The sequence below is a fragment of the Bactrocera oleae genome, chromosome 4, assembly GCF_042242935.1.
Source record: "Bactrocera oleae isolate idBacOlea1 chromosome 4, idBacOlea1, whole genome shotgun sequence".
Classification (NCBI taxonomy): Eukaryota; Metazoa; Arthropoda; class Insecta; order Diptera; family Tephritidae; genus Bactrocera; species Bactrocera oleae.
Genome location: NC_091538.1, coordinates 18,400,884 through 18,410,791, shown reverse-complemented (window position 1 = coordinate 18,410,791; position 9,908 = coordinate 18,400,884). Strand labels below are relative to the sequence as shown.

The window sequence follows — 9,908 nt, the reverse complement described above, 5'->3', positions numbered from 1 at the left end:
TACATAAAGTATTTATAACAGTACAAGAGCAAAACAATTAAAAAGTGAAATAAGTAAATCTAGTAAGAACTCGTCTAATTTACAAGTTGAAAAAAGGATAAGAGAAAATACGAGGTGAAGTGGTCTCCTAGAAGATTGTGAGCATGAAGAGACAACGCGGACAAAATTATAAATTTTTCTTTTTGTTTAAATCAAATCTTTTCTTGTTGAGACGTTCTTTTTATATACATATACCATACTTAAAATTGTCAAAGTCATAAATAGTTTCAGCACGGTTCTAAAACAATGAATGAGTGAGATCAGCAAATGGGCATACCATGGTACATCAATGTCATGTCATTTGAGTAGTCAAGTCAATGTTTATGCTGATAAATCAACCTGTTGTGAACCCAATCATTCTGCGCAATATAGGAAAGTATGATGCGATAGGAAAAGTGGTAATAAGTCGCTGTCGGATTAACCATATGATCGAAAGTGTGTTCAGCGAATAAATTATTTAAGTAAAAGAACTATTTTAGGCTTGAATCATGGTTGAAACATTTCTGTGGTGAACTGATATTTTAACAGGAAGAGTATTTGAAAATAATTTAACTTCTACATTTTTGCTATGATGCCTTACTTCTTTGGAGATAGTACAGGCAAAGTTCAATTTTTGTATTAAATCAACTGTCTAGACTCGCTTTAAATCTCAAATGTGCCTCCCACATGGATGCGTTCGTCATTTTTACAGTGCGGCGATGCAGTAAATTTCTGTCGCACTTATCACTTCAAGTGTAAAATATTTTATTCAAATGAATTTCGGCATTCGGGGATGTTTTTCAGCAGAGTTGTGCTGAAATCATATCGCTATGTTATTCAAGGAACTCCGTAACTTTTCTAGAAAGCACAATTATTTTACTTATTGGGTAATTAGTTTTGTATCAATGTGTGTACATGTGTACTATATGTACATACGTGTAAGTAAAACACAGAGGAGTGAACTAATTATTTTAAACCTTTATATTCAGTTATGTAACACATTTCTGTTGAAAAAATGGGCATTAGAACATGGTCTTTGATCATGCCTTACTGGTCATGCCTTAGCTTTTATCTTGATTGCTGACAGTAAACAAGCTGTTATCAATACCGAAAAAGACGAAGGCCTGGTCACAGAGAGTGTGTAGTTAAATTGGGTAGGCCTTTAGCACGGTGAAATTCATTTGGAAGATTATATATGTATATATTTTAGGGAACAAACATATTTTTATATTGGAAAAATAACTCAAATAAAGCAGGAGAGTCCGTAGTTATCATATTAATGTTTGTTGGAAAGTCTGAAGATTCTAACATTTAAACACGGTCGACTTGAAACAGCGGATTTTTTTTTAATGCGTGAAAAACATCTCTCATCAGGGCGAAGCATAATATCGTCAGCAAAATACTCTAACAAGTATTCTTGCATTAAATGAAATTCAAAATTTTAATTGAAATGGGTTTTTATTACGTGTCATTCATGGAATGACATAATATTTTTGATTACATGTGTTTACATAGTATATCATTTTCATAAAATTTTAATTATTTGCGCTAGATTTTTAGTCTGATGCATTTCAAGTGTTAGTCATACAAATACTCTTATTGTCTTAATACTTTACATTTAAGCGTATTGGTAAAATTAATTCAGCTTATTTTGTTGTTGTTCTTTCTGAAAGTTAATTCTTAGGAACAATTTGCTGGCATAAAGTTTAAAGATCTTCAGTGGACTGGTTAAAAAATATTTGTTGTTTTTTAAATGTATTAAATATAAATTAATACAAATTTATCAATTATATTTTTTAAACTTTTTTTACGTGCAATAAAGTGAGCAATTTACACTCTAGGCCTGCAATATTAAAAACAATTAAAAATAGTTCACAAGTTGGGATACTCAGTATTGTGAGCAACCTTGACTTAATTAGCCAGGATAGTTTCGTAATTAATCAAATTTATTTTTGAAAGCATTTCTATTAATTTAATAATAAGGAAAATTAATTAAATAAATGTCGTGAATATGCACTGCAATTGCTTTCTTATTGTTTTAATTGTTTTTTTTTCAACAAAAAGTTATTTCTGCACTAAAATTACAAATAAAAGGCAAGAGGTATTGCTGGCATAAATACAGTCAAATGTTTTTGTAACTATGTACATACTTTCATTTATGACTCAATTCCCCCAAAACTTAATTTTACGTTTGTCATAGATCGTATTTCTCCTAGAGAGCTTTGTTACTACTTAAATATACGATCAATTAAGATATTCTATTTGTGATATGAGTTTGTTAATTCTTTAGGAAAATTATTGCCTTACTTGTTATCATTTTTCATACTCTCTTATTTGGTTTGCTTAGCAAATTTAGCAATTTCTGAATAAGCTACTCTGCTACTAATCAATCTTCCATCACTTACATACTAACATTAACCGCATTGTTTATGCAAATATTACCGTAAGTACTCACTATATTAATATTACTATCAATTTTACAGCTTTTAGTATCAATTTTACTACTCCTACTATTATTATTACTTTGTTCAGCCTTTTTACCAGCATTAGCTTCATCGGCTTTCGCGTGATTTTCGCACTTCAAATTCGGCATTGATGAAAAATCGAAATTACGCCAACCTTGCTGTTCGAACAACTCATTAAACTGCCGCCATTGCGTACTATAATCGCCGCCAAATGAGGCGGATTTCACCTTCACCTTCTTGGGGCTTGAATGTGACGGAGACGCAGCCGATTCCGATCCAGTCGCCACATCGACGTTGACCTTTGCTGACGTCACACACTTCTCCGCACTCGACGTGGTAGTCGCAGTTGCCGATGCTTCTAGATTTTTTGGGATTTTTTGCTTGTGACTTTTGATTTTCTCACTTAATAGTTCCGCTGCTTTGACAACCTTCAATTTGCCGTTATTGCCTATGTAATCGACTATTTGTTGTGTCGAATCGCTACCCAAGCAAATGCGTCCCTCATTCCCCGTATAACGTATGCCACCGGTGTTATTTGTGATTTTCAGTCTTGTATTATTGCCAATAATTTGTAAATTACCCTGATTGCAACCGATACGTATCCGATTGCCATTGCCAATGATGCGCAAATCACTTTTATTACTCTCTATACGATATTCCTTTGAGTTGCCAACCAAGTCTTTGGTATGACGTGCGATCGACGTCGCTGTTAGGGGTGCGTCCAATGTTTCCGTTTTTCTATACTGATAATTGTTCGCTGCACCGCAACTGCTGTTGTTGGCAAATGTGAGTGTAAGTGTGGTGGCGGCTGCCTTATTTGTGCTGCCAACATGTTTGCAAATGCTGACATTGCTGCTATTGCAATTACTGCTACTGTTATTGCTGCTGTTACTGCTGCTGTTACTGTTACAAGCGCTCTGCTTGTTGTTACAACAGCAGCTGCACTTGCATGCATTGGCTGTTTGGCTCCTTGCGTAATTGCAATCATAACCTGCGGGATCTTCTGGATCGTTTACTGGTATACCCATTTCGTTTAGTTTTTATTTTAAACTATGTTTTTTATACTATTGTTTGTTAAGGAATTTCTTTCGATTCTTTATTTACTCGCCCTCACAGTTATGCGCTCTTTATCTTTCTAATGTGTCGATTTTATATTTTAACCCTGTAACTGGCATTGCATGCCGAAAAATCACCGCTTGCACTCATTAATTCTTCGTGTGCAATCGATTTCACTGCTGAATTTTGTTGTTGTCTATTGTCTCTCTTTCTGTATCAAATCAACCAACCCTTTGCTAATGTCACTGGCAATTATTCAACACTGCTTTGATTATTAATCGTAAGTTAACTATTAACAGGTGACTTTTTATTTTGTATACTTTTCGCACACTAGCAATTGGCATGTCAGTCACTTGCTCCAAATATTTATATGTTTGTATATATATATGTTTCACAAAAATACAGATTTTTCTCTTCTTTTATGGTTTTATTTTTATCTCACAGCTTTTTTCGCTATATACTCATTTGTATGTACATATGTACACTCTACAAAATACTTTATGCTTTTGTCGTCACTTGGGGAATCACCTCTGCACCAACCCAGATGTAGCGTACTTTATTAAAATAAAGTTTTAACCGAATACTTCCGAGTAGATAAAATTCGTTGCCAAATTGATTTTTATTATTGCTTTCGCAGCCGAATAAATCCTTTATATATTTGTACGTGTGTATTTTACGTTCCGCCGCCGTAACTTGAACGCAGAACGCTCATTTAGCAATGAATGGCGCTCATCGTTGGCCAACGCTTTTATATGAGGCGCGCATATCAGCATTAATTGTATTGTTTTGCCGAGCGTTGGGTACCTTTTAATGGGGGAGTTTTTTGCAAATTAAAAGCAATACAGCTAAATCGGCGCACATGTGCACTCTTACATACACATGTATGTATGTTATGTACAGCGTACAATCAATTGATGTATTATTTGCAGGTTTGCCAATTTTATCTCTCTTTATTGAATTATTTAATTTCTATTATTTACGTATCAATGTTAATAGTTCGATAACAGTCGATGATAAATCGACAAACAAATAATATACATACAGAAGTATAAATAAGAAAATAGTTAAATACAAGTAAGTAATCGGCATAGAGAAATATATATCGGCACGTTAGGAAAATAATAAAAATTAGTTTTTGCAAACAACGCGTCCCCATCGACATATAATATCAAAGAGGCAACAAACATAGTCTATCATAGAAACTCATTAGACACTCAATTTGTTTGGTAACCTCAAAAGGCATAGCTCAAAAAAGAGAAAAAGGTTGTCCAAACCATTCAGCTTCGCTATGTAAGTCTTGTGATGTATACAGCTGCCTTTGAGCTTGCGTTGCGGTGAAAAATCTTTAGTAGCCACAAAAATAAAAGTGTCATATTTAATGTAATTATATTTTCTAATTATTAAAAGTAATAATTTAAGTGATTTTGACAATTTTCATTGGTCTTACATATGTACATATATGACTAATTATGTTTGCTGTAAATATTCATATCTTTTCTTCAACTACAAATATGAGTTGCAGATTACTTCAAATTTTTAGAAATTGTGACATCATCCATTTAGTTCTAATTAATATTTTTATCAAAATACATGTGCCGATATGTGCATATCAAAGTACTACGTTAAAGTATTTGTCATAAGCAATGATTTTCATTTTAGTTACAGAAATCGCTTCTGCGGGCCCAGAAAATATTCGCAATAAAGTTGAAACTTTCTCTAAACTTGTAGTTCCATGGGAAAAAACACTTAAAGTAATGTCCTTCGATCGAAGCTGGTAGGATATCTTTGCTGTTTTTTTATATTGAAGTCGAACCACTCTTATTTTTGTTACTAATTCTCAGATACTAAAATTGAAATTGTAAAAGAAAGGAAATCAGTAATTTATGATTGTCGTTTGGAGTGACTTTTGATTGGAGAATTCAACCTTGTCTGAATTGAGTTATATGATAAACAAGTGCATAAAATAACGTAAGTGATGTTATTCAAACATCCTACTAATGTACTACATTTAGTGGCTACTGCTCACTTATTATGGTTTGTTTGGTAAGTTTGCTATATTGAGGTAATTCATTCAACTACTTTTACCGCAGCCAAATAGCTTGATGTAATACTAAAATTACTTTTATACACTTGCAACATGTTACAACCAAGAGTGGTATCGAACTATTGCCTCCCCCCAAAATGCCGGTAATCAAAAAACTATAAAGTGCCATAACTGATCTCCACATTAAGATACAAAACCGTTATTTGATACAATGAATCGCATTAAGGAAACAGCTCTTTGGTTTGAAAAGTTTTTAAATGTGGGCGTGGCCCCGCCCTCTAATAGGTTTAATGTGCATATCTCACAAGCTACTAAAGCTATCTCAACCTAACTTGTTAAGAAAAGCATAACTTTTTAGCATATTCTCAAACAGTATGAAATTAGGTGAAATCAGATGACAACTACGCCCACTCCCCATATAACGGTACGAAAGAACTTCATGGGTAAAATCCGATATCTTGGGGACCACTTTACCGATTTCAGCTAAATATTTGGATTATTTAGTTAATTTAAACTTAAATAGAGCATTATGTTGTTAAACTGCATGCCTGAAATTTTCTATAAATTTCGATGTAAAATCGATTGTCAAATTTTCAAATTGTGAGTTGTATTTCATTAAACTGGAATTATATTTTCATAAAAAAGAGATTGAAAAGTTATAAATAAACCTAAAAAGATAAAAGTGTACGATCACTGTTATTCATATACATATTCATATATCAGTTATTATTTGCAATTATCAATTTCTCAAGGTTACTACTGTCAACACCTGCGATATCTTCCCACTTTTTAATAATTGCATTTTATAATAGTTGTTAACTTTATGTATCGATAAAAAAAGAAAAAAATAAATGTAAACCACCCGAACTCGTTCGCTCAGGTGCACTAACTTGCCACTATCACAAAAAATATATAACAGGTCCCTAAATTCATAACAAGTCATAAATTCATTAATATTAGAAAGAAATTTACCTGTAATTTGCATAAACACATTCAAACAAAATACTTTATTAATATTAAATTTTAATTTATTATTTATAAAAATTTTAAATACTAATGAATATGAAAAACAGCAAACTTAAATAATTTAGTCTAAGCAAAGAAGAATTTTTATCTCCGGTAAAATACCAACACGAGTAATATGTATAATTAACAGTCATTAATAACAGTGATGTGAAGATTTTGGCAAGCGCATAGAATTTAATTATCATAATTATATATAATGTTTCGTTTGGAAAGTGTTTGGAAGATGTTGGCAACATGCCAGATATTGGTATTTGTTGCTAGGGGGTGCAGTCCCACATATGTTCCAAAATATATATAACAGAAAATTATAACCTGAGGGCGTGTATAACTGTTAAAATTTAAATACAGTAATGCCTCTTTGAGCGAACATAATTCGCTTAACTAAAAGTAAAATAAGATCAGTTGTCAAAATTACTCATTTGTTTAAAATTATTAAGGTTATATGGCAGTTTCATAAAAATGGATTTTGAACGGAATTTGCAATATATTTCTTTCTGATAACATTAGAATGGGAAATTTATACGAGAGTTGTTTCTTAAGTGTTGAGATACATATATACAAATTCAAAAAACCTAATTACATTTTGGCATATTCCCTACAAATTTCAAAATACTTTTTCATGCGTTTGAGAAACTGTTTACGCTCAATGGAAACTTTTTTGAGAGAGTCAAGTTAAGTGATATTAAATGTGACCTATACTTTTTAAAGACCAAATATTCAAGCATTTAGACTTACAAGATTAGGAGCGACCTTCACTATTATAGCTATTGAACGATATTTATGACGAATTCATATTTTTCGTAAACATGTTTGGCAAACTTAAATATACTATTATTCGTTTGGGAAAATTTGAAGCATTGTATGTTTAGGTGGCACGTGGAGGCTAAAGGAAGGAGTTCCCCTCATACATATGTTTTTGAAATATTTATTCACGAGTATTTCTTTTTAAAAATAGTTATTAAAATGCCCCAATTCCTAAGGAATATGACGTATAAATTAATTTAAAATGCCATATTACCCACATTTGTCCAAACACAATACTTTCTAAAAATAACATTATAAAGCGCGTTTTAAATAACATCACATTATAATGAAATGAAGTAACTGTATTTTAAAAAATCAGTATCTAAAAGTGTAAGTCCTCCCTCAATAATTGTTGCATCAATTAATGAAATTTTTGTCACACAGTTATACAGTATGTACTAAATTAGTTAGTTATGCAGTCAGTAATAACTTTAGCTCATTATATTACAATATATACGACTGGTGCCCATTGCGAATTTGGGGATCTACAATAGACAGACATCAGTTAATAATAATATAGATCAGTGATAGAGCTTTAAAGATTAGTAATATGAGTTAGAATATTTTACGGCGTACGGTTATAATTTAGAAGGTGTAATCAAATAGTATAGCATTTTTTTCATGGTAATGTAATATTAATGATTTCTCATAAATTTTTACGACGACAAAGTAACAGATGATACAGTATAAGAGCTTTCGACCCTCATCGAATATTAGGTGGACCAGCAGACGTTAGCGATATAGGAGGCGAGGAATAGGTCAAGTGAAAGCCATTTTTCTAAATTAAAAGTGTGAAGAAATGTGGAAATTTGAGATTTTATAATTAGCACAAACCGGAAATTCTTCGATGAATTCAAAGTAGAGATATTATGATTATATGATATTCACTTGGAACATTCAAATAAATATAAGATGTTTTTTTAGAGTTATCCTGTCTAACTTGGTTTGCAAACCCAAGGGATTATTTATACATACTTCTCAAAACTGAAGATGGAGCCGAATTTTCAGGAATCCATGAGCCCTACAAATGTTACCTACAAATTATTCGCGATTTTTTGGTTTTCCACATCAATATAAATTGTCTACAAGCTAAAAAGTTCCATAGGTTTCATACAAAACTCGTAACTGTTTACTGCGCGTAAACGGTCTCTCCAGAGACAAGCTTTCAAACTGATAAATAAATATTCGACGCAATGCTAGCGAGATATGGGGAGCTACTTGGAAAAAGCAATGCAAATTATCTAAAGGATGGTCGTCACAAGTCGTCAAACAATTTTCGAATTAATAAATACAATTTTTTATTTTGAATCAAAATATCTATAAATCTTAAACGACAGCTGCTTTAGTAATTGTAATAAAAGCAAAGTTCGCTTTCTTAGCTTTTTTATTTCAAATATCCCATTACTAACAGATTGAACCCGCTGACAAGGCAAAATAATTTGCAAATTTCTTATGATAATGATCGTTATAAAAAATATTTTATACTAATTTGTTTCAAAGCCGTATGAACTACCTTAAAATTTAAAACCAAGGACATTTAGGCATTAAATGCGGTATTTCAAAATATTATCAACTCTTTCATTTAATAAAAAACAAGTAAGTAAGGGTTAAATTTGGGTGCAACCAAACATTTTATACTCTCACAATTTTCAAGGATATTCGAAGAAACCGAATGGAGTACACTTAGCTTTGTTATTATATTCTGTTTGTCTGAAATGTTTATATTAAAATCAGTTTAGATAACTCAACTGAGATACAATGTATATGTTATATAACTCAACCAAAGGAGCTAAGTTTAATTATATGTATTGGGTATATGAGTAAAAAGTCAACCAAAAAATCGGAAATAATTATATTAGAGTTAAGTTAATCCATATAATTTCATATTTTGTCCAATATAAACGGTTTAAAGTCATATGAAAACTCAAAATTTTACGGAAATCACTATATCGAGTATATTTAGGGGCAAGGAAGATCTAGACTTATTTTATTAACGAAAATTATTATATGTAATATATGGATTTGTGGTAATTCGTGGACAAATATCACACATGTTTAGAAATAAGCTATACAAAGAGTTTGAAATTCGTATATTAGGTAAATGAGCTTGAGACACACTGTTATTTGCGATAGTCGCTATCTGAAATTCTTTAAGATATATCACATATAGACTGGTATACTATACGCTATAAAGTCAACTGGAAGTTGTAAAATCTTTATATTAGGTACATGTGAGCTAATGCAAGTAACATATTGACCCACTTTTGACTCAAGGGCACACTATTATCAGCCATATGTACTTGTGATATACCTACATACATAGTATGTATTCTTAAGTTGAAGCTTAATTATACTCGTATAATTTTATAGGAGTTTTGTTGGCTTGGCAATGGTCCGATCCCGCCTATCTACAATACCATCATTCTTATGGAGACAAGTAATATGTGTTTCATCAACATATCTAAAATTTTATTACAGTTATCGTTATCGACGGA

At 31.7% G+C, this 9,908-nt stretch overlaps 1 protein-coding gene across 1 annotated transcript; it reads right to left on the bottom strand.

Moving 5' to 3' along the window:
* Positions 1-1,457: 1,457 nt before the first annotated feature.
* On the bottom strand, positions 1,458-4,270 carry pirk (poor Imd response upon knock-in). Its single transcript, XM_014233132.3, has one exon. It carries the CDS (start codon positions 3,509-3,511, stop codon positions 2,420-2,422), a length of 1,092 nt encoding a protein of 363 aa, XP_014088607.2. The 5' UTR covers positions 3,512-4,270; the 3' UTR covers positions 1,458-2,419.
* Between the last annotated feature and the right edge of the window lie 5,638 nt (positions 4,271-9,908).

What these genes read in the sequence shown, in the direction of transcription:
- pirk (XM_014233132.3), bottom strand. Translation starts at nt 3,511, where the DNA reads ATGGGTATACCAGTAAACGATCCAGAAGATCCCGCAGGTTATGATTGC.